At 39.1% G+C, this 26232-nt stretch overlaps 1 protein-coding gene across 1 annotated transcript in view; it reads right to left on the minus strand.

The window, feature by feature from the left end:
- The window catches only part of VWA8 (von Willebrand factor A domain containing 8), a 403863-nt gene that overhangs the window by 272354 nt on the left and 105277 nt on the right, over positions 1–26232 (minus strand). The window contains exons 6-12 of the mRNA XM_062194118.1: positions 22408–22572; positions 22006–22055; positions 21168–21276; positions 18813–18917; positions 9490–9621; positions 6866–7000; positions 6699–6776 (exon numbers count right to left, since the gene is read on the minus strand). Of these exons, the coding sequence (XP_062050102.1) occupies positions 6699–6776; positions 6866–7000; positions 9490–9621; positions 18813–18917; positions 21168–21276; positions 22006–22055; positions 22408–22572 (774 nt within the window). The remainder of the gene's footprint in view (positions 1–6698; positions 6777–6865; positions 7001–9489; positions 9622–18812; positions 18918–21167; positions 21277–22005; positions 22056–22407; positions 22573–26232) is intronic.

Genomic DNA, 26232 nt, shown 5'->3' on the forward strand with positions numbered 1-26232 from the left:
CATTGCAGGCAGAGGGTTTACACACTATACCACAGTGCTGGCCCCTGTTCTCAGACTCTTTTTTTTTTTTTTTTTTTACAGGCAGAGTGGACAGAGAGACAGAGAGAAAGGTCTTCCTTTACTGTTGGTTCACCCCTAAATGGCCGCTGAGGCCGTCGCATTGTGGCCAGCGCACCACGCTGATCCAAAGCCAGGAGCCAGGTGCTTCTCCTGGTCTCCCATGCAGGTGCAGGGCCCAAGGACTTGGGCCATCCTCCACTGCATTCCCGGGCCACAGCAGAGAGCTGGACTGTAAGAGGAGCAATTGGGACAGAATCCGGTGCCCCGACCGGGACTAGAACCCGGTGTGCAGGCGCCGCAGGCGGAGAAGTAGCCTAGTGAGCTGTGGCGTCAGCCTGTTCTCACTCTTAAAACAATAATTTCATATGTAAAGATAACATCCTCAATGGGAATATACTTTGGGTGGTTGAATTACTAGATACACATTCTTTTTCTTGATTCTTCTCCTAATGGACAATAGGATGAGGTAAATACAAATCTCACAACTCTGCTAAGTTAACAGCTAGATATGAATTAGAAGATTAGGCATTCAATTGTGCAGTAAAGTGATTATATATAATGATAATGTAATTATCCATTTCTCTTTAAAAGTAAATCACAAGAAAGGATTTGGAATGTTTTTACCACAAAGAAATTGTAATGTTTGAGGATGTAGATGTGTTGACCCTGATTGGACATTATGCAGAGTATACATGTATAGAAACATCACAAGGCACCCCATAAAAAATGTAAATTTCTACAGTCGGAGTTGTGATGCAGTGGGTAAAGCTACTGCCTGTGATGCCAGCATCCCATATGGGTGACGATTCATGACCTGGCTGCTCCACTTCTGATCCAGCTCCTTGTAAATGGCCTGAGAAAAGCAGTACAAGATGGTCCAAGTTCTTGGGCCCCTGTCCCCACATGGCAGACCCAGAGAAAGCTTCCAGCTCCTGGTATTGTTCTTAATCAGCCCTGGCTATTGCGGCCAACTGGGAGTGAACCAGTTGATGGAAGATCTCTCTGTACCTCTCCCTCTCTATAACTCTGCTTTTCAAATAAATAAAACAATTTTTTTTCAAAAAGTACAATTTTTCATGTGTCAGTTAAAAACAAAAATAAAATAAACAAATTTCACAGCTCAAACACACAGTGTAAAAATTACTAGGAACCATGGGGCCGGGGCTGTGGCATGGCTATTAAAGCCACCACCTGCAGTGCTGGCATCCCATATGGGTGCTGGTTCAAGTCTCGGCTGCTCCACTTCCAATCCAGCTCTCTGCTATGGCCTGGGAAAGCAGTTGAAAATGGCCCAAGTTCTTGTGAACCCGTACCCGTGTGAGAAACCCAGAGGAAGCTCCTGGCTCCTGGCTTTGGATGGGCTCAGCTCCAGCTATTGCGGTCAATTGGGGGAGTGAACCAGCAGATGGAAGACTTCTCTCTCTCTCTCCCTCTGCCTCTCCTTCTCTCTCTGTGTAGCTCTGACTCTCAAATAAATAAATAAATAAATCTTAAAAAAAAAAAAAGTACCAAGAACTCACTACAGAAATCTGAGAATACAAACAATATTGTTTGGGAAAATTTGATGAGGCATAAACTGTTTCTATTTTTCATAAGAATCTAAGTTTTTATCTTAATGTGAAACAAAATATTAACATACATAATTTAAAAATAATTCTAAAAATATGTTGGGATAGAATCAAAAAAGAATTGTTTTCTGAAGACGTCTTATGCATATGATTTCAAGCAATGGCTCCAGGGAAGGTAAATCATGCTTGAGAACTCTAAGTGGAATTTAAGACATAGATAAGCCTTAGCTTGTATTGCAGAAATACTGATGATTCAGAGTTTGTGCCCTCCTGTGACTTAGTAGAGAAACGTTTTCATTGGAAATCAAAAGGCTGGTGGAGAATGAACTGATGAGATGATATAGTACTATCCCCAGATCATTTCTAACCTGAACTATGGAAGGCGATGGGCAAATAAACTAGCACACGGAGGTAAGCCTGTTTCCTATGATTGCTGACAAAGATACCAAAAGTTGTGATTATGTACGAGGGCAGGGTATTCTTTATGGCATCTTCCATATTAGTTAGAGATAATCTCAAATATCCCTATCTTCCTTTTAAAAATCTAGTAGATATATAATCAGTTTATAAAAATCCATTTCAGAATATTTTTATGGGTTCTAAGACTTGCTACCTACTACAGAATGTGGAAATTTATTTTCTTTTCTCTATATGTTTATCTTCCAAGGTTCAGTATATCCATAAGTTAAATCTCTCCACCTTAATTTACATTCTTCATATTATGATTTCATAATTCTGGATCTAATGCTTCTTCATATATTTCATCTTTTAAAATCATTGAGATTCTTTGTAAATATTTGAACCTTGTAAGTCCTTCAATCACTTGATTATTTTAATGACATTTACACCCTTTTATACCTACCTTTGCTTATCTTTCTTGAGATATGATTATGAAAGCTATACAAAATACTAGAGGTATGGCTCTGCCACAGTTTTGTATAAAGATATGATGTCTTCTCTTTTGTTTCTAAAACTGTTTTCAATGCAAATAAAAATCCTAAATGGTGCCTTGGTGCCCTGAATGAGTTAAATTGTCCAGAGGTGGGGAAAAATTAGTTTCAGTGACAATTATCTTATGTACCATTACAATAGATGCTTTTGCTAACATCCCTAAGTTATCAGTACTACATAACTGGGGTCCCTTACAAACTCAGGCCAGTTCAATTAACAAGCACAAAGTACATTAAAATAGCATAAAAGGAATCTTCTCAACAGAATCATTTGAAATATGAGCAACTAACAAAATTTTCTAGTATCCAATGTCACAACAATGGTTTAAATATAAAATGGTTTAATATAAACTATAAAACAATGGTTTAAATATAAAATATAAAATATATAAATTATATAAAATATAAAATATATGAAATATATAAGTATAAAATATCTAAAATAAATATAAAATACAAAACAATGGTTTAAATATAAAATATAAATTGGTTTAAATATTTTTTATGAATAAAAACATTTTAATATATTTACTAACAAAATTTTCTAGTATCCAATGTCACAACAAATGGCTTAAATATCATTTTTTCAGAAATAAAAACATCTTAATATATTTGTAAATATATTCATCAGAAACAATTAAAAAGTATAATGAGGCTGGTGCTGTGGCTTAACAGACTAATCCTCCACCTTGCGGTGCCAGCACACTAGGTTCTAGTCCCGGTTGGGGCGCCGGATTCTATCCTGGTTGCCCCTCTTCCAGGCCAGCTCTCTGCTATGGCCCGGGAAGGCAGTGGAGGATGGCCCAAGTGCTTGGGCCCTGCACCTGCATGGGAGACCAGGAGAAGCACCTGGTTCCTGCCTTCGGATCAGCGCGGTGCGCCGGCCACAGCGGCCATTGGAGGGTGAACCAACAGCAAAAAGGACCTTTCTCTCTGTCTCTCTCTCTCTCTCACTATCCACTCTGCCTGTCAAAAAAAAAAAAGGATAATGAAGAATAATCTAAAAAACCAAACAAAATGAAGATTCTGCTGTAGATTATGGTAGGGTCTACCACAATCAGCCAAAGACTGATATACAGAATAAAAAGTTAGCAAGATAAAAATGTCTTAGGTGAGATCATTATCAAAACAAAAACAGTGAATTTCACTCTTAAGAATATCAGCTATAAGTCTGCTTTCTTACCATACCATCCACAACATGTATATCCACCAAAATAAACTATTCAAAAATAAATGTAACCAAGGAGATAAAAGACTTCTACACTTAAAACTATAAAACATTGCTGAAAGAAATTTACAAAGACATAAATAAATGAAACACAATAATGCTCATGATTTGGAAGACAGTATTATTAAGATAATACTACCCAAAGTATTATACAGATTCAACAAAATATCAATTCTCAACGGCTTTTTTCATATACAAATAGAAAAACCCATCCTAAAATTCTCAGGGAATCTCAAAAAGACCCTGAAAAATCAAAAACAACATTCAAAAGAAAGAACAAAGTTGGAAGTCTCATATTTGCCGATTACAACAGGAATAATAAAGCCATATTAATAGTAAAAATTATAAAATAAATTAAATTAAAAATAATATGAAAGATAAAAGCTATATTAATATTAAAACTTGTAATCAAAATAGTGACATAGAAAGCTCAGAAATAAACTTCTACTTACACTCATGATCAAGTGATTTGTAATACGAATCTTAATCATGTGTTAAGAATTCTTAACCATGTGGATGCCAGTTCAAGTCCTGGCTGCTCCACTTCCCATCTAACTTCCTGCTAATACAATTGAGAAAGCAGAAGGGGATACCCGGTTCGGTGGCCCCTGGGTCCATGTGGGAGACCCAGAAGAGGCTCCTGGATCCTGGCTTTGGCCTGGCCCAGTCCTGGCCATTGTGGTCATGTGGGGGGTGAACCAGGAGATGGAAGATTTCTCTCTCTCAGCCTCTCCCTCTCTCTAACTCTGCCTTTCAAATAAATAAATTTTAAAAAGAAAAGATATTCAATATTAATAATATTAGTCACAAGAAAAAATGCAAATCAAACCCACAATGAGTTACCACTTCACATCCAGTAGGATAACTACTATTAAAAAAATCCCAAAATAGAAAATAAGTATTGTGGAGAATGTGGAGGAATTGTGTACATACCTTTAAAACAGATTCTTTTGTTTGTAGCCCAAAAGTTACCAGTGTTATTGCAATTCCTTCTAAACTCTGGACAATTTGATCAATGGGCACAAAATACCTTAGACCAGCATAATAAGAATCACTGCTGGTAGAAATGTAATAGGATATAACTGCTGTGGAAAACAGCTCAAAAAGTTGAATACAGAATTATCATATGATCCAGCAATCCCATGCCTAGGTATGATCCCAAAGAATTAAAAGCAGGGACTAAAACATACACTTGTACAACACTGTTTACAGCAGAATTATTTGTAAAAGCCAAAAGGTAGAAACCACCTAAGGGTCCATCAACAATGAAGGGATAACAAAAAGTATAGATAATACAATATAATACTATTTGGCCATAAAATGGAATTAAATTTTGATATGTATCACAACATGACCAGACAAAAAGGACAGAAATATGATATTACTTACACAAGGTTACTAACATAGGCAAATTCATAGAGATAGAAAGTAAAAGAGACGTTAAGAGCATCTGGGGAAGAGGAGGAAATCAGGAATTATTGTTTTAGATGATAAAAAAGTTCTGGAAGGACAAAATGGTGATAGTTACACAACATTGTGAATATGCTTAAAGCCAGTGAATTGTATAGTTTTAAATGGTTAAAATGACAAATTTTGGCCGGCGCCGTGGCTCACTAGGCTAATCCTCCGCCTTGTGGCGCCGGCACACCGGGTTCTAGTCCCGGTCGGAGCACCGATCCTGTCCCGGTTGCCCCTCTTCCAGGCCAGCTCTCTGCTGTGGCCAGGGAGTGCAGTGGAGGACGGCCCAAGTGCTTGGGCCCTGCACCCCATGGGAGACCAGGAGAAGCACCTGGCTCCTGCCATCAGATCAGCGCAGTGCGCCGGCCGCAGCGCGCCTACCACGGCGGCCATTGGAGGGTGAACCAACGGCAAAAGGAAGACCTTTCTCTCTGTCTCTCTCTCACTGTCCACTCTGCCTGTCAAAAATTAAAAATAAAATAAAATAAAATGACAAATTTTATATAAATTTTACCACAATAAAATATATTAATCTATGGTATGGGTATTGCGGTGCAACAGGTTAGGCCATCATTTTGGGTGTCTTTATTCCACATCAGAGTGCCTGGTTTGAGTGCTAGTCAGGGCTTCTGATCCAGCTTCCTGTTAGTGCTCCTAGAAGGCAGCATGTGATGGCCTAAGTTCTTGGGTTCCTACCCTCCATGGGGGGCACCTGGATGCAGTTTCTGGCTCCTGGCTTCAGACTGAAATAGCCCTGACTACTGCAGGCATTTGAAGAGTAAATCAGTCTGTGGAAGATCTCTGTCTCTCACTCTCTGTCATTCTTTCAAATAAATAAAAAATCTTAAAGAATAACAACAGTAATTTATTCAGTGAATACCTAACTATCTCCCATTGCCTCCAAAACCAACTTTGCTTTTATTTCCAAATTACCAGTAAATGTAGTCTGTATGTGTACATGAACATAAAGCAAATCTCTTAAAAAACAGATCCTGGAGCACCAGTTCGATTCCCGGCTACTCCACTTCCAATCATGCTCCCTGTTAATGAGCCTGGGAAAGGAATAGAAGATGACCTAAGTACTTGTGCCCCTCATCCATGTGAGAGACCCGAATGAAGCTCCTGGCTCCTGGTTTTGGCCTGGCCCAGTCCAGACTATTGTGGCCATTTAGGGAGTGAACAAGTAGATGGAAGATCTGTCTCTCTCTGTATATATCCCTTTCTCTATATATATCTCTGCCTTTAAAATAAATAAATAAATCTTAAAAAAAAAAAAAAAATCCCAGGTCCTGGTATGCTATACACATCCAATAACACAGAATGGAACTATAAAAGTTACAAATAAGTATAAATGCATTATAATTTCATTCAGTTATTTACTACATCAAAAACTTCATATGTTAATAGTCCAAGTGCCAAAATCGAATGTTGTACCTGATACAGCATAATAGGTTCTATGTTGTATCCTAAGGTATCAGCGAAGTTCTTAGCGATGACTGTTTTTCCACAACCCTACAAATGGAAACACAATCACTCAAAGGATTGATCAAAACAAACCACAGCCACAAAACTGAAGTTTACAGTGAGGCTGCCATTCTTACCTTTCCTCCCACTAAACATATGTCCTTAACCATATGTGACTGCATCATTTCAGCCAGGAGCTGCTTATGGCTTAAAGTCTGTATGAAGCAGTCTGATGTACAAGGTTCACTCAGTGGTCTGGTCCCAGCTGGTACCTACAATTAAAGAGAGGCAAATATAATATGCATATGCTTTTCTCAAAAGTTTAGTAACGTAAAGCACCTAACTCCCACGTGAATATCCTCCAGTAATTCCTTGCTCAATTCCACCCTAAACTATATTTTGATATCTCAATAGAGCAGAAACTATTTTCTCATTTACAGATCTTCTGATGATTATCTTCAAACTTTCAAATCAATCATTTCTCTAAAATTCAAGTCCCATGTTCTCATTAATAACAATCATGTCATTTTTGTGGTATTTATAACTTATAATAACAATGTCAATGGAGAATGAAGTGTTTTCCCCATATTCTACTTGTTAGCACGAGATTTAAAATAAGTCTTAGGGCTAGCATTGTGGCGTAGCAAGTAAGGCCACTGCCTGCCTGCAATGCCGGTATTCCACCTGGGTGACAGTTCAATTCCTGGATGCTCCACTTTCAATCCCACTCCCTGCTAATGGCCTGGGAAAAGCAATAGAAGATGGCTAAAGTGCATGGGTCCATGCATCCATGTGGGAATTCCAGAATAAGCTCCTGGCTTCCAGCTTTGGCCCAGCCCAGAGCTGACCACTGTGGCTATCTGGGGAGTGAACCAGAAGATGGAAGATCAATCTCTCCCTGTATCTCACTCTCTTTCTCTCTGTATCTCCCTCTCTCTGCATTATGCTGACTTTCAAATAGTAAGTAAGTCTTTAAAATAAAATGAATCTTTCAGCAGAATATGACCCAACTACTTGGGAATCTGCAACCAATGTGGGAGACCAGGATGGAGTGCCAGCTTCCTGTCTTCAAGCTGGTCCAGCCCTTGCTGTTGTGGCCATCTAGTGTGAACCAGCAGATAGAAGATATCTCTCTCACTCTCTCTCTCTCTCTCTCTCTTCCTCTAACTCAGCCTTTCAAATAAATAAATAAATCTTAAAAAAAAAAAAAAACCTCCTGTTGCCAAATAAAGTCACTGAAGTCAATTACATTTCATCTTTAAAAATAAATCTTTCAGAATCTCCAGAGTCACCAAACACCTCCTGTTTTTTAAAAGCCATATCCATAAATCCTTTTCACATTTATCTTAGTTCACTGCTCAAAAGCATCTGTTCATAAAATCTCTCCCTATTGAAAACACCTACTTCTTCTTCTATTTTGTATCCTCTCCTTAGGTTCCTGGGGACCTGCTCTGCTGAGGACTCTAGACTTGATCACACTAAAGACTGTAAACCCCACAGAATTGGACATTTGGAAGTGACAAGATCAGACTTGTACTTCAGAAAGATCATCTTGGCACTAACATAGTAAGTGAACTGGAAGGGACTGGAGACAATGAAGACACAGTTCACTACCAAAAGGAAGCAAATAATGAAGGCTTGCTCATACTTCACATGTTTGATCATACTGTATTAACTTCCACTTAAGCCTCATCACCTTTACACTGGGGCAACTGGAAAAATCCTGTTGTTCTTCAAGGCTTAGCTCAAGTCCTACCTCCTATCTGAAGCTTTCCCAACTCCTTTCCCTGATTCTCAATGTTACCTTCCTTCTCTATATCCCTATGACCATTCCAATGTTTTCCTTACTCATCTGTCACTGTATGAGGTCATTCATATGAAGGAGACATAAGAACATAGAAGTAATCAATCTCAGCTTTGCAACTGCACAAGCTGGTGACTCTGGCTAAATCAATTAACTTATTTGCATCTCGGGTTTCTAATCTATAAAATGGAGACAAAATTATTTCTGGGGCTACTGGAGGATTTAAATAGCATAATATACACAAAGAGACAAATACAGTGACTAGTGCATAGTAAATACTCAGTAAATCTTAATATACAGCCTGGCTCCTGGTAGATAGAATGTTTAGTTCAATAGATGAATAAATATAGTAACATGAATAAATATTAAATCATACCACACCAAAATAAAAATGTTATTATGAAACTTTCCACAACATAAGAAGGCAACCATCTATTCTTTCCTACATATATTATTCAGCATTTAGAGTTGCACTTACTGGCTTCACAGGACCCTAAAAGAAAGAGTTAAATAAAGGGGAAGCAGAGCAAGCAGATGGAGCTCTCTGACCAAGTGTCATCCCCTCTTCTAAAAACTGTTCAATCAGAACAGTTTATTTTTTAACTCTTTAAGGTAGCTGAGAAACATTTCATTTGAAAAGAGGTTTTGTGGCCACTAGATACACTTGAAAACACTATTTCTTACCGAGGACTCAGACTGCAAAATGCTTTCATTAGTCAACATTTGACCTGAGTTTCCCAGAGGCAAACTTTAGATTTTTGAAGCAGTGTTACTCCTAGGTTTCGCCTAAATTTTCCAACTTACAAGCACTTGTTGATTCTGTTTACATACATATATAGGAATAACAAATATATAGATATGGTCAAAGACTTACAAGAAGATCGTAAACCTAATTCAGGCTATAAAAATGGTGAGAGTAAGGCGTATCTTAGAAACAATGAACCTGTGTCTTCTTACCTTAATGGTCACCTCTGTTCCTGCAACTTGTATGGTCACAGAAGCCTGCGAGACAGGGCTTTCAGTCATCCTCTCCACTTTTACTATCTCTTTGGGAATCAGAGGGCTTTTTGAATCCTGGAGCTCAAAGCGCTGTAAAATTGCAATAAAATCATGTAATTTGCATTCTACTTCAAACTTAATGTTGGGTATCTGGAAGATTTCTAGATAGTATACAAGTAGAGCTAAAACAAAAGGATTTTTTCTCTTTTTCTACTAATACCCTTACACTTAAATCAGTTATTAAAATGATATGAAAACAGTCTCTCAAATTTACTGGGAATACCTGGAATCTCTGAATTCCCAACCTGGTAGAAGTCCATAGCCTATATATCTTTGTAGTCAACAGTTCCAATTTCCAAACCAGGGATGATCTTATCCTACTGAAATAAAATAAGGCCTATGCCAATTTATTTCTTAAATCCACATGAAGTTCACATGTTGCTTGAAATTCATGAAAATAGAACTTCTTAGACACATGCTGCTATCTGCTTGTGTGAAAAAGCTTAACTGATGAAAATACATTACAATGATCAATCTTCCACAGCTTCTGGCCCAGTGCCTGCTATACTCGAGTCCTCAGTTTTCTCAACTGGATTTTTAAAAAGGATTTACTTATTATTTATTTAATTATTTGTTTGAAAGAATTACAGAAAGAAGGGGAGAGACAGCCACTGGTTCACTCCCCAGATGGCTGTACCAGCCAGACCTAGGCCAGGCCAAAGTGAGGAGCCAGAAGTGACTTCCCATATGGGTCCAAAAGCCCAAGCACTTGGGTCATCCTCTGCTGCCTTTCCAAGGCCATTAGCAGGCAATTGGAACAAAAGTAGAGTAGTGGGGACATGAACTGGCGCCCATACAGGATGCTAGCATTGCAAGTGGCAGCTATACATGGTATGCCACAGCCACCAGCCCCTCAAACTGGATTTCAAAGGCTAAGACCTTTGATTCTCCCTTGTTGTGGGCCAGTTACCAATGTTGTAGCATTGATTACATCCCCTTAAACCAGCTGATTGTTCAAAAAGGGACATGGAAGGGCCAACCTTGTGGCACAATGGGTTAAGTTGCCCCTTGTGTCACTGTCATCTCATATTGGAGTGGCTGTTTGAGGTAATGGCTCATAAGCTTGGTTCCTCTGCTTATGATCAGCCTCCAGCGAGTGTGCCTGGGAAAGCAGCAGATGATTGCCTAAGTACTTGGGTCTCTGCCACCCACCCACATGGGAGACTGGATAGAGTTCCTGTCTCCTGTTTTTGGCTTGGTCCATCACCAGCCATTGTGATCATTTGGGGAATGAAATAGCAGATGGAAGATCCCAATCTCTCTCTCTCTCTCTCTCTCTCTCTCTCTCTCTCTCTGTCACTCTGCCTTTCAAACAAATGAAATTAACGTTCTTTAAAAATTACTTCTTAGGGACTGGCGCTGTGGCGTGGTGGGTAAAGCTGCTGCCTGCAGTGCCAGCATCCCATATGGGCACCGTCCAAGACCCGGCTGCTTCACTTCCGATCCAGCTCTATGCTATGGCCTGGAAAAGCACTGGAAGTTGGCCCAAGTCCTCGGGCCCTTGCACTCATGTGAGAGACCCAGAAGAAGCTCCTGGCTTCGGATTGGCACATCTCTGGCCATTGTGACCATTTGAGGAGTGAACCAGTGGATGGAAGACTTCTTTCTCTCTCTCTGTCTCTCTGCAACTCTACCTTTCAAATAATAAAATAAATACATGTGAAAAATTACTTTTTAAAAGGTGCATGGAAAACAAGTATGTGAAAAATGGGAATACTGATTAGAAATTCCTTAGAGCCTACGCCATATAGCATGACCAATATGAATAACAGAATTCACTTGTAGTATTAAAGATGTACAAATTATCCTTGAAGGGGGGCAGCATTGTGATATAACAGTTAAAGCTACCACTTGCACCCCAGCATCCCATATGGCACCAGGTGGAGTCCTGGCTGCTCCACTTCCAATCTAGCTCCCTGGTTATGTGAGTGGGAAAGCAGAGGAAGGTGGCCCAAGTGCTTGGACCTCTGCACCCATGTGGGAGACCTGGATGATTCCAGCTGCTGTGGCCATTGTGGGAGTAAAATAGCAGATAGATCTCTGTCTCTCCCCTCCCCCAACTCTGGCTTTCAAAAAGTAAAATAAATCTTAAACAAAAAAATTTCCAAGGCACTCCAAGAGCTACTACAGCTCTAATGCGCGCACCCAACTACTAGTGGGGCCAGTCTCTATGCTGTTGGCAGAGGCAACCGTGGCAGCTCACATGCAACTGGTGGGGATGGTGTCAACCCTGTCAACAGGACAACAGCAAGAACTTCGCTGCGCCTGGTTGGCAAGGGATGGTGGTGGGGAACCATCCCGACAGAAGTGCCACCTACAGAGAATCTTGTGTGTGCCCAGCACAATTGTAAAATGAGTGTGGCTGTGGCCACTGGGTATTGTACATGTATGTGATCCAGGGATTTTACCAGAGGGAAAAATCCATGTTCCGCACTAACTTTGAGTCTGGCTGGGAGGATCAAGCTCAATCTGCCTGGCAAGAACACACACAGGTAGCAGTTCTGGGAACCCTTCAGTATCTCTGTGGGTGGGACAGGCTAACAGGGTAGAGTGGATCCTCTTGTACTCTTTCACTGTGGGAGCCTGGGGTGCTGGAACTGTGAAAACACTGTGACTGTGTGAGAGGGTGCAGGGTCTTAGCGCAATCACTGTAAGCAGCTCCACATGCTCAGAACTCCCTGATTACCTGGGGGTGAGTCACTGCAATGGGATCCAGGCTCGCACTGAGGACTATACAGATTCTTGATGCAGTCCAAGTGGTAGCATGGATGAGTACTACACCCATAAAGGGCTAACATCCAGGCACTAATTACCTTGGAAGAGAAGTGGTAAGGGTGTGGTCAAGCCAAAAAAGGTGACCATACCCCCTTTTCTGATAACAAGAGAAATCTACCACATCCAAATTGTGTGTTACCCTCCATATTCACCCCACCCTGGAGAACTGACCAGAGCTCCCTGGTCACACCCACCACACATCTCTGGGTATTCACTGAAAGAGCAGACATTCCACTAGGCCACAGAGGCATACTTCAAAGATAAAAGCCATCAGAGGAAAAAACTTAACAAATATCTACCTCCACAAATGCCAAAAAATAAATGCAGAAACTCAACAAGCAACATTAAGGAACACAACATGAAACCCCCCAAAGGAACCCAACAACAACATTTTTAGAATGTGAAGATGAAGAGGTTGATGAAATGCCTGAAATGAAATTCAAAAAAATAATCATAGGCTCTCAGAAACAACCAGATTAAAGTCCACAAACAAAAGAAAACCATACATGACATGAATGAAAAAATTTCCCATGAAATTGAGATTTTAAAATCAAACATAAATATTACAAATGAAGAATTCAGTAGATCAAATAAAAAATGCAGTGGAAAGCTTTAACAACAGACTTGTGAGGCAGAGGAAAAATATTTGAGATAGAAGTCAAATCTTTGGAAAGGTTTCAGTCAGTCCAAAATAAAAGAAGAAATTTGAAAAATTAAAAACAGTGTTGGATTTTATCAAATGACCAAACACATGGGTCTTAGGAGTTCCTGAAGGAATGGAAAGAGAGAATGGATTAGAAGGCCTATTTAGTGAAATAAGCATAGAAAACTTCCCCAATTTGGAGAAAAAGACATCCAAGTACACGAAGTCCATAGACCTTCTAGGAGCCGGCACTGTGGCTCACTTGGTTAACCCTCTGCCTGTGGTGCCGGCATCCCATATGGGCACCAGGTTCTAGTCCCAGTTGCTCCTCTTCCAGTCCAGCTCTCTGCTGTGGCCCCGGGAAGGCAGTGGAGGATGGCCCAAGTGCTTGGGCCCCTGCACCCGCAAGGGAGACCAGGAGGAAGCACCTGGCTCCTGGCTTTGGACCAGTGCATCGCCGGCCATAGCGGCCATTTGGGGAGTGAACCAACGGAAGGAAGACCTTTCTCTCTGTCTCTCTCTCACTGTCTATAACTCTGTCAAATAAATAAATAAATAATAAAAAAAAGAACTTCTAATAGATATAATCAGAAAAGATTCTTAATCATGATACACTGTAGTCAAACTTTCAACAGTAAAACATAAAGAAAAGATTCTGAACTGTGCATGAGAGAAATGCCAGATTACTTTAAGAGGATCTCCAATTAGATTCACAGATGATCTATCAGAAATCTTACCAACCAGGAAAGGAAGAGAATAAAACTGTCAACCCAGAATACTGTTCCCTGCAAAGCTCACATTCCTGAATGAAGGTGAAATAAAGACCTCCACAACAAACAGAAATTGAAAGAATTTGTCGCCACATAACCAGCCTTACAAAAGATGCTTAAGGATGTAATACACACAAAAACACGACAAGATAGTCATCATTATGAAAGAATGTGAAGGCAGAAAATTCTCCAGTAAAAGTACAAAGGAAATCCCAAGTAAACAACAGGAATATTTATGGAAAAATTGTAGGGCTGAGTTGTTACTCATCAATAGTAACCTTGAACCCTAATCCACTGTTGGTGGCAATGTAAACTGGTGCAGCCACTATAGAAGACAGTATAGAAAGAAATCTGAATATAGACCTACCATATGACCCAGCTATCCCACTCCTGGGAATTTACCCAAGAGAAACAAAATCAACATATAAAAGAGTGATCTGTACCCCCATGTTTATTGCATCTCAAGTCACAATAACTAAGATATAAATCAACCCAAATGTCCATCAAACAGAGACTGGTTAAAGAAATTATGGTGTGTGTATATATATATATATATATGTGTGTGTGTGTGTGTGTGTGTATATATATATATGTATACACTATGGAATACTACACAGCATTAAAAAATGAAATCCTGTCATTTGCAACAAAATGGATGCAACTGGAAACCATTATATTTAGTGAAATATGCCAGTCCCAAAAAGATAAATGCCGTATGTTCCCTCTGATCATGGTAACTAATAGAGTACCTAAAAGGTAATCTATAGGAGTGAAATTGGCATTTTGTGATGTGATGATTTTGAACAGTCCTAGTCTTGACTGTTAAAGAACAATGTTTTTTGTTTGGTTGGTTCATTGTTTTGTCTTATTTGTTTGTTTGTTTTTTCTTTATACTATTTGTTGAACTCTATACTTAAGAACTCTATACTAAGGACTAATCTTATGAGTATAAAGTTAACTGAAAATAGATCTTTGTAAAAAATAAGAATGGGAGAGCAAGGAGGAAGAAGGGTGGAAGGATGGGTGGTAGGAATATAGAATGGGAAGAATCACCATGTTCCTAAATTTGTATATATGAAGTGCATTTCGTCTGTATTCCTTAAATAAAATTTTAAATAAAGAAATTATCCTTCCAAAATCACTACAGTTTTAGAATATTGTCACTACAGTAAAAGAGTTGAAACTCAATGAAAGAACAAGTCCATCTTGTACTCACATGAATGACAGATTACAAAAACCAGATTTTGGGGGAAGAAAATCATATCTTATCTCAACATTTTAAACAGAGTATCCTAATTGCAATCTTCATTTTGGTGTCATAAACTTTCTAGACAATTAATAATTCCTTTTCTCAAATATAAGGAAAACTATGAAGATTTTTTTTAACTTCTACACTTTATATAACTTACATACGCAAATATCCACAGTATCATACAATTTGCTAAGAACTGTTTCATGATATAGACAAATAACAATTAAAACCTTAATTTGATTCTTTTTAAAAAAAAAAAAGTCTACACTGCCTTTAATTTTTTTTTATTTAAGAGACAGTGATACAGCAAGAGAGGAAGATAGAGAGTCGGAGTTCTCATATCCGGGCTCACTCTGCAAATGCCCACAACAGGCAGGGCTTGCCCAGGCTGAAGCTTGGATCCAGGAACTCAATCCAGTGGGTGGTGGGGACCCAATCACTTGAGCCATCTCTCAGGATGGCTCACACTAGCAGAAGCTGAAACAGAAAGCAGAGCTGGGACATGGACCCATGTACACTGATATGGAATGTGGGCTTCCCAACTGGGGTCTTAATTGCTATGTCAAACACCTCCTCCACACTTCAGTTTAAGAGAGGATTATGAGAAAGGGAATAAAGCCTAGCCAACTAATTCAATTCATTAGAATTTTGTACGAGGAGCTATTAACTTCCCAGAAAACAAATAAGGTAAGGCATGTTTTTACCCGTGTGACAGTAAAGTCAGTCTAAATTGGTAAAGGATTAATATCAGAGCACTCATATTCCAGAAACAAACACAAAGGCAGTGAAGTACCTGCTATACTGGTTATGTCCTTATAAATAATTCAAGCTAAAATATTTCAGTATAATAAAAATAGGCTATAATACAATAAGATAGTAAAAGAACTCAAGTTTCCAGGTGAATTACTATTTGCCAGCACATGAAATTTAGAGTATAATTAATCAGAAAGGTAATAACAGAGTACATTAGATTTAAAATCTTTCCAGGTATTTTAGCAAGCAGCAGAAAATGAGAGTTTATTTATCATTTCAATCAGCATTTTCTAAGTATTCTTGAATTTCAGTTAAACAAAAAACTAACCCTTTTTTTTATATTTTCTTTAAGAGGACGCTATTTGAATTGAGAGAAATAATTCAATAAGATGAAACGTAAATCACACAATGTTAGTTGTCATGAGATCCTATCTATCTACTTTGTTCATAACATTTTTCTAGGCTATTGAGCACTTAGATTCTCCATACCACATGGACAAATACATGGCCCTGGTCTCTCCTGCACTATTTTCCCAAAGTCTTCTGACAACTACAAACCATTACTACCCTTCTCAGGAGTCAACCTGAGCCCACATCCCACCCTCAACAGGCAGGAGTTCAGGAGAGAGACACAGAAACAGTTTGCATAATTGTGCCACTGGATGAAATCATTTTGAAAGTGATTATAAATAGCAAGTATAATTAAATCCTCGATTATTTAGCTCCACTCCCAAATGCGCTCTTCTCCACATTCTCATATAAATTAATGGTATTTTTATCTACCAACTTGTTCAAACTAGAATTCATGGACATTCTCAATTTCTCACTATCTCTTACAGACCTCAAAATCTATCCCATATGTTGTCAGTAAGTACCATCTATTATCTCACCTGTGAAACATTTCTCATGTCCATTTAATTCCTATTTCCACAAATCTAATTCAGGTTGTTATTGCTTTAACAAACGGTATTCATCATTATGATATAATGCTATACAAATCATTATAGAATAGCTATTTACAAATATTAGAATTTCTCACGCTTTAACCAGACTGTGAGTTTCAGGAATACAGATCAAATTATTGCCATGTAAGTATGTTTAACTGAATAAAAATCCTAAAAGCAAGATCTTGCCATCTTTCTCAGAAAAAATAAACAAATTAATTAAAAACACATGATTATACTATCAATGGATAAGTAGCAGCACCTCTTTTCTAAAGCACCACTGTTTTTTTTTTTTTTAATATTTATTGATTTATTTATTTGAAAGGCAGAGATACAGACAGAGAAGGAGATAGACAGAGAGGTATCTCCCACCACTGGTTCGCTCCCCAAATGGTCACAACCACAGAGGCTGAGCCAGGCTGCAGCCAGGAGCCAGAGCTGCTTCTTGGGCCTCCCATGTGATGCAGAGACCCAAGTACTTGGGTACTTGGGCCATCCTCTGCCACTTTCCTAGGCACATTAGCAGGGAGCTGGATTGGAAGTGGAGCAGCTGGGACTCTAACCGATGTTCCAGGATCTGTTTTGTAAGAGCAATTTGTTTTATCTTCATCTAGGAACATTAGTTTAAGATAATGATTAAAAGAAAACATAAACTTAAGACTAACAGGCCACACAGACTTCCTCAGAACAGACGACAATGGATTACACCAAGGAGCAGGGTGTTCTCCTTTTAAGCAAAGAAACTTAACATTCTAAATGTTTGTATATTAACTTCACAAAACAAAAGTTCAGAGAAATTAACTGAGGCCCTCCTACTTAACTATCTACTAGGGAGGTACAACTGTTCATTAACTAGCTCTTCACATAAAGAAAATGACAGAACACTCATCCTTTTCCTTTTCTTATCTACATATCACCAATTCCCTTTCCTTTTTTAAAAAGTCTCAATCTAATTTGAAATTACTGTGCTTGCAATATGAACCCTGAGTCATTTTTCTATGTTCCCTAAACTCATGACCAAAATAAAGGTCAAATAAAACAAAGCAACATTAGGCACTTTCTTCAGAAAATTCAACTCCTTATTCTGTATCTTTACATAATTTATATGGACAGTTTAGGAATTAGAGATCAGAAACACATCAAAGTGGTCTCTTTGTAAAGATAAAGACTTTTAGGGTGGCTGGCATTGTGGCACAGAGAGTTAAGCTGCATTCTGTAATGCCAGCATCCCATATAAACACCAACTTGTGTCCCAACTGATCCAACTCCCTGCTAACACACTTAGGAAGGCAGCAGATGTCTCAAGTGCTTGGGCCTTCTAGTCTCCTGGCTTTGGCCTGGCCCAGCCCTGGCTGTTGCAGACATTTGGGGAGTGAATTAGTAGATGGAAGCTCCCTCTTTTTCTGTTCTTCCCTCTCACTAGTTATGCTTTCAAATAAATAAATCTTCCAAAAAAAAAAAAAAAAAGAAGAAGAAAAGATAAAATCTTTGTTCATAACTGGTTTAACGAGACACTGAATATCTTCTCACAGTTGTATTATGAAAAACTTTGCATTGCTTCATTTTTCAGAACATTCCCCTACAGTTTCTTCCTGAATACATGCCCTTGTCCCCAAGGCACTGGGCATCGTGCTAGAGGCACTGAGGAAACTCATTTGAAATCACAACCCTCGACCTTAAACACTAAGTGCTCTACTTCATTTACCTTGCTGACTTAGTTCATGTGCTGATTAAATCAAAGACATGTTCCAGTTCTCTTTTTGCTCACCATCTGGAATCAACCTTAAAACAAAATATAGGGGCTGGTGTTGTGGCATAGTGGGTAAAGCCACAGCTATGGTGTCGGCATCCCATAGGGGATGCCGGTTTCAGTCCCAGCTACTCCTCTTCCAATCCAGCTCCATGCTAAGGGCCTGGGAAGAGCAGCAAAAGATGGCCCAGAATACAATGTTGAGGCAGCCATATCTGGAAAAGAAGAGAATGGAATGCAAGGGAAAGAAAGATGGGGAGAGAAAAATAGCAGAAATGAGGAGGGGAGAGACGGGAGGAGAAGGGAGGCAAAGTCAAGGGAAGCAGATACTTACTTTTAAGACACCTTCCACAGCCATCTTCCCTTCATGTCCTAGTAAAATAGTGTATGGATAAAGCCATTGAATTGCATGCTTGATTGACATCATAGGAAAGCAATCCTATTTAGGAGCAAAAAACATAGGAATGAGCAACTTCTAAAATAATCACAGAAAATTAATCTGAAATGCACATGACAAGTTGTCATAAAAATGGCCAATAGGTTTTCTAGAAGTGTAAAAATTAAATATTGTTTCTCTTCTCTTCTTTTTCCTGGGTAAGCTAACTAGCTCCCTTCATTCATTTTCTGACTATGTGTGAATGGCTCCTGTGCTTCGGTCTAGTTCTGAACTCTAGACATGAACCATCAGTTGTCCACTATATGACTATATGAACATCCCATAAACCTCCATTCAACATATGTGAAACTGAACAAATTTCCCATCCTATTCATCCCACAGTATCTCATCTTCCTCCTATAATCAATTTTCCATAATCTCATCAACATTCACTTAGCTTCACATTTGAAACTGTAAAGTTAGAAAGTATTCATTGAAGCTGGTGCTGTGCACTCCGTATGGGTGCTGGTTCTAGTCCCAGCTGCTCCTCTTCTGATCCAGCTCTCTGCTATGGCCAAGGAAAGTAGTGGAAGATGGTCCAAGTGCTTGTGCCCCTCGTGGGAGACCCAGAAGAAGCTCCTGGCTCCTGGCTTTGGATTGGCTCAGCTCAGTTCTGGTCATTGCAGTCATCTGGGGAGTGAACTAGCAGATGGAAGACCTTTCTCTCTTTGTCTCTCCCTCTTACTGTCTGTAATTCTGCCTCTCGAATAAATGAATAAGACTTTTTTTTAAAAAAAAAAAAAGAAGAAGAAGAAAGTATTCATTATGTGCAAACCCTTCCCCCTCCAAATCAAATTATATTCTCAGCTCTTTCCATCCCACTGATGAGGCAATTAGGGAAATTTCAATATGGATTAGATGACTTTTATCGAGTTGTTGTTAATATGACATAAGTGTGATAATGGTTTACTGGCTATGTAGAAAAATACTATATTTCATAGAAGGTATATCCTGCAGGATTTAACAGCACTGACTGCAATTCACTTTCAAGTGGTTCTGGAAATTTTAAAAACTGGAAAGAGTGGCAGAGAGAAAGAGAAGGAATATATGCACAAGCAAACGTGATAACATGTTAACAACTGGTGATTCTAGGTGAAGAGATTAGAAGTGTTTGACCATTTTTCAACAGCTTTTTAAATATGAGAATTTTCAAAATAAAAATTACTGAGCAAGAAAAATGCAAGCGCATGATTTGATAAATAGGAGGAGAAACACTGTTCTGGATATAAAGAATCATGTGAACAACACCAGAGAAACCTAACTTTCTAATTTGCAGGAAACATTTAAAAACACACACAAATAGAAGCTTCAAACTAAGAGTCTCTTGCCTAAGGCAGTATTCCCCATGTCCTGGGACAAGTCGCTGCTCAGCAACACCTCACAGAGGAATGTGCACAGGCTCTCTGGGGTCCTCCTTGCTGCGGTCAGACAGAGATGTCTTCCTCAGATGTAAAACTGATCACCTCACATCTCGCCTACCTCGTAACCTGGGATGGGAGTTTTTCCTCATGATAAAATTCAGGCTACTTCACTCGCCATGCCAACTACTTCATACTAGGGGTCTAACTGCTCCCTCCATCACACTCACTTTCATTCTCAAAGCATACCAGGTCCTTTCGTGACTGAACACCTTTGTATGTGCCGTGCTCTCTGCCTGGAAGGCCATCCCATCTCTCCAGACATGACTGCCTCCAGTGCCCTTGTGAAGCTGGCTGCAGTGGGCACTGTTGGGACTCTCCCAGGTCTTCTCTGGTCTGTATCCATTCTTTGTCTCTAAGTCCTCCCCTCCCACAGCCAGTCACCACAAATCTTTCTAAGGTAATTGCCCCAGACCAGCTTTGCTCACAGGCAGGAGACTGCTGGTGCCTGGGAATCTGTACTCCCTGGGAGCACCACAAACCAAAGACTGATGAATGCTGGTGTGTGAAAGCCCCAGCTGCCTAAGGCTGGGATCACTGGAAGGCCTAATTTACGCTGCAACACCTCTTACTTGATGAAGCAAGCACTTTCTCCTGTGGAACTTTCGCTGAGACTGCCTGTCTACTTCCTCCTGCCCCAAAGCTGGAAGCTCGTTAGAGGCCCAGAATATGTCCTTGATCTCCATACAGTTTACTGCACTGCACAACAAATTAATCTCAGGACTTGCAATATTTATAGAAGAACAAAACAAAGTGAAAAAATAAAAAAAAGATTAACTTTCAAATTTTGTTTGCTACATTTGGTGTATCAGTCATTTATTTATTTTATACATACCAGGATTTGAACTGCAGCTGGCAAACTATCTAAAGGAAAATCTGGAAGTCCGAGAGTAGAAGATTCTTGGGAACAGAGGGTTGTGGCAAAGGACAAGAGTTGAGAAATTCTAGGGAGAAAAAGGATAACAAATTTGTTTCTAATAGTTTCAAAATTTAAATATATATAAATCTGTTAAATATAACTGGGCCAATTTAATTAATTTTAAAAATGGTTCCCTACTATTAATTATTAAAGAACAATGACTCCATATCATAATATTCCAATTAAAACTCCAAAGTTGACATATACACAGATACATTTCCTAAAACTACCACAATATGCAAGGTTTTTCACAACCTGGCTAAAATCTGCCCTGTGAGCCTCACTTCTCTTCTTTCTAATCTCAATGCTAAATTTGATCCACTAGGAGCTTTTTATAGCCCTAAGAATAATGCTATAAACTCTCATATCCCATGGTTTAAAAACAAATCTCTCAGAACTCCTTGAAGCCATTCTCTGGCAAAAGTCTACTCACTCTTTAGGACCTATTTCAAACACCAATGTATTAGGAAGTCCTTATAAAGACTCAACTACAAACAGCCTCAATACTTTGAAATTATGGCACTTACTATGTTATGTTTAACTAAGCTGTTCATATATCTTTCAGCTCTACCAGATCTAGAGTTTCTTGCCACCAAAGATCATATCTTACTATTTTATCATCAGCACTTACCAACATCCTAATACGGAAAAATTCTTCAAAGAATTGTTGGATGAATGAGTGAATCAACTAGTTAATGAACAGGCAACACAATTTCAATGCTAAGAGTACAAATACGCTTAAAAATGTACTTACTTCTCAGCAGATACATTGGGTCCAACAGAATATAACAGTTTAAGTTGGTCCTAAAACAATGTAGAAACAAATCAAATCAATTAATAAGAAATATAACAAATTAAACCTAAGTGTTTTATAGTACAACCCAACTTTTCAATTAGGCAGACACTAATTAACAGAAAAAAATAATTTCTTGATAAATTTCATTTTCTAAAAGAAAAGATAGTCTTTTAAAAACTCTTTCAAATAATGCCGTGATAATTTTTCTTCCTGGTTTCCAGAGATTTTTCTCCATCTTATATCCATTTTGTTCTATTAACTACCAAGGAAGATGCTAAAAAACAGTAATATTTTTATAGAATTGAATTACTAATTGGAAAATGTTATTTTTAAAGATAATTTATCTTTAATCATGCTTACCTTGAAGGGTAGAAAATAAATATCTCTGGCTTGAAATCGAGAACGGAGAGGAGGATCTAGTGGATTTCCAGAGTACCTAGGCACCGGCAAACCTAAGGCAATCACTCGGAAATTTTCACTGACTCGGACAATCTTCCATGCATCCAACTCTGTTTTAGTATGATCCTTAAAAAAGTAAGAGATCAAAAAACCATGGCATACATGAAAAAGAATACAACTTCAAGATCTGTCAGGAGGAGGAACTTTGGCCTTGACTCTTGAGAAACACATTCAAAAATCAATCTGTCAGGGCTGGCATTGCAGTGCAATGGGTTAGGCTACCACCTGCAACATGAGATCTAATATGGGAACAACAGTTCCAGTCCTGGGTGTTCCATTTCCCATCCAGCTCCCTGCTAATGCTCCTAGGAAAGCAGCAAAAGACAGACCAATTGCTTGGGCCCCTGCCACCCATGTGGGAGACCTGGATGGAGTTCCTGGCTCCTGACTTCAGGCTGCCCCAGCTTGATCAACATGGCCATTTGGAGAATGAACCAACAGATGGAAGGTCTTTCTCACTTTCCTTCTCTTTGTCATTCTGCTTTTATTTTTTATATATTTATTTTATTTATTTGAAAGGCACAGTTACAGAAAGAGAAGGAAGACAGAGAGAGAGGAAGAGAGAACCTCCATCCTCTGGTTCATTACCCAGATGGCTGCAGAGGCTAGGGCTGGGCCAGGCCAGAGCTAGGAGCTAGGAACTTCTTCTTGGTCTCCCACATGGGTAGCAAGGACCTAAGCACTTCGATGCTATCTTTCATTGCTTTTTCAGGCACATTAGCAGGGAACTGGATCTGAAGTGGAGCAGCTGGGATTCAAACTGGTGCCCATACGGGATGCCAGCATCGCAGGAGGCAGCTTTATCTGCTATGCCACAATATCGGCCCCTCTGCCTTTCAAATAAATAAAAATAAGTCTTAAAAAAGATCAATCAAGAAAAAAAAAAACCATCAAGCAGGAAGAAAAATGAAATCAAGATCACTTTTCAGTGCCAGGCTCACAAGGTGAGAAGTTGCAAGTAAAAGTAGCTAACACACCAGAGAACAAAGGAAACTTGGGGCAGATCTTTGAGCCCTAGTCAGTAACTCAGCAAAAAACAGTCAGGTTGGTAAGGAGCATATGTGATTATAAGCAGACCTCCAACACAATGGAGACTGCCCGTGGACCCTAAATAGATATGCTTATGAGTATTTTTCTAGTAAGGCATATTCCTGGTAAAAACTAATGTGCTCCATGAATTTTCCACAGTTAATTTTCACCAGAATCCAAAGAGACACTTAATCTCCCTTTTATCATTTGTTTGTGGTCCTGCAACAAGTATACGGTAGAGCTGAGAGAATGAAAACAGTATAGGTTTTGAGTAACTAATCCTAGTTCAACTGCTTGATGCATACTAACTAAATAGCTGGAGCCTCAGTTTTATCATGTATAAAGTGTAAATAAAATTCTCTACATTGCTACATCTACTATAAAAATTAAATGTGAGAATATGTATGAAAGTAACTGATCCATAGAGGCACCTAATAAACGTCACTTCCTTCCTTCTCCGCCCAACTCTGTCTTCACAGCCTTCAACAGTGGGATCCATGGTGCTCATATAGTGTTGCCAGATCCTTAGAGGGTTCCCTAACAAGGCACTCAAGGTCATTCCTGGGCAGGATTCAGCAACCACCACACACCTGTCTCTGCGTCATGCCTTCCCAGACCCTACGGTCTATCTCATCTTGAAGCTCTCCAGACACATTGTGATGCTTCAACAACGCTGTTGTATTTCTGGGAAACTCCATTTTCATTTTGTGCAGCATAAACACAAAGCTCATTCAAAGCTCAGCACAAATGAAATCTTCATAAAAATGGGCCTTTTCTGATATTCTTTCCCCATTAGAATCTCCTTGTACCCCTTCCTTATACCCTTTGCAAGCTTCTATCACCAAACATTTGTGCATTCACTTCAATGTATGATTCTCTCATGCTAGATCCAGTCTCTTAAAAAGATTTTTTTATTCTTGCACATAGTAGGTCAAATGTCTGATGACAGACTTCATAAATTACTTTAACAAATAACAATTATTTGAATCATAACCAAAATCAAAAATGACAAAGTTAATTCAGAGACTGACATTATGACATTAAGTTACACATACTAAAAAGTGAGAATCTGGATCTAGCCTGCCTGATAAACCAACAGAACAATCTTCACAGCACTGAATATTTCCATTTTCCATGTACCCAAAACTGATAATCAGAATATAAAGTCCATACAAATGGATTGTATTTGCTTCCACAACAATTCTACTCTAATCATCTCTATGAAACCAGTAAGATTTTTGACATATTAAAATTAAATACATTGAATCTATCTTGAAATAAGTGGAACTTAAATTGCAGATTTGGAAGCTTTTCACCACAGAAATTTTTGTTAAGATGGTAAGTGTCTTATGAAAGGATCATGCCAAATTCTGTGAAGTTCCCATGAGACAGATTCTACCAGTACCAAAATAACATTTACTGATAAAAATCATGTATTTATAGTGATATTTACCTGGGGGAAAACAATGTAGTACATTTTTCCCACTTAATAATAGGCATTTCTTATGTACTGCAACTCTTGATTTCCATATTTCAAGTCCCTACTCAAAGTATGTCCAATGTGTTCTATAACTTTGTACAGAATTCTACTACTAGAACAAATTACATATCAAACTAAAAAATTACATATCAAACTTTTGTGAACCTCTATTTTAATTAAAAAGATTCTATAATCTGAGTATTCTTTTTCAAATGATTTACTAAATAACCATATAATCTCTAAGGGTAAATAGATATTTTATAATTAGAAAATGCCTACATAGAAAGTGTTCTGCATGACAGCCACTGCCTTTTAAAAGCAGTGAAAATATGTGTGGTTCATTTCAGTAAACAATATGAAGGAATGAATTTAACTTTTTCTTATTGGTTAAATCCTCAATTATCCCCTTCTAGATCCAGAAGATAATGATTAAGCTGCACTGTTAAAAAAAATTCTAGAAATTCCTACAGACAGTAAAGAAAGAGACTACTAAAAGGGTTGCAAGGTGGGTTGCAGAGAAACAAACTTCTATAGCAGGAATCAGAAAGAGAAGCTCGTGGGCCTGCCAGCCATGGAGCATCAGATCAATCAGATTCTCTGACATCAACATCTATTATTTAGTGTTTGTATTAGTATCATGGAGCAAGATCAAAAAGTAGAAAACACAGATCCTACTTTTAAGTCATCCACAACCCATCTAGGGTAGTAACATTAGTATAAATGTATCTCTACAGAATAGGCATGAGAGAGATTCTTTTTTTTTTTTTTTTTTTTTTTTTGACAGGCAGAGTGGACAGTGAGAGAGAGAGACAGAGAGAAAGGTCTTCCTTTTGCCGTTGGTTCACCCTCCAATGGCTGCCGCGGTTGGCGCGCTGCGGCCGGCGCACCGCGCTGATCCAATGGCAGGAGCCAGGTGCTTCTCCTGGTCTCCCATGGGGTGCAGGGCCCAAGCACTTGGGCCATCCTCCACTGTACTCCCTGGCCATAGCAGAGAGCTGGCCTGGAAGGGGGGCAACCGGGACAGAATCCGGCACCCCGACCAGGACTAGAACCCGCTGTGCCGGCGCCGCAAGGCGGAGGATTAGCCTAGTGAGCCGCGGCGCCGGTGAGAGAGATTCTTAAGCCCTAGAATGCGAGGTACAGCAATCAGTCGCAGAAGGCTGGATCAGCTGCAGAGAGCTCCATTGCCGTGTAGCTTGAGCTGAACGAACAAGGGC

This window comes from Lepus europaeus, chromosome 6 (genome assembly GCF_033115175.1).
Source record: "Lepus europaeus isolate LE1 chromosome 6, mLepTim1.pri, whole genome shotgun sequence".
In the NCBI taxonomy this organism is placed as follows: domain Eukaryota; kingdom Metazoa; phylum Chordata; class Mammalia; order Lagomorpha; family Leporidae; genus Lepus; species Lepus europaeus.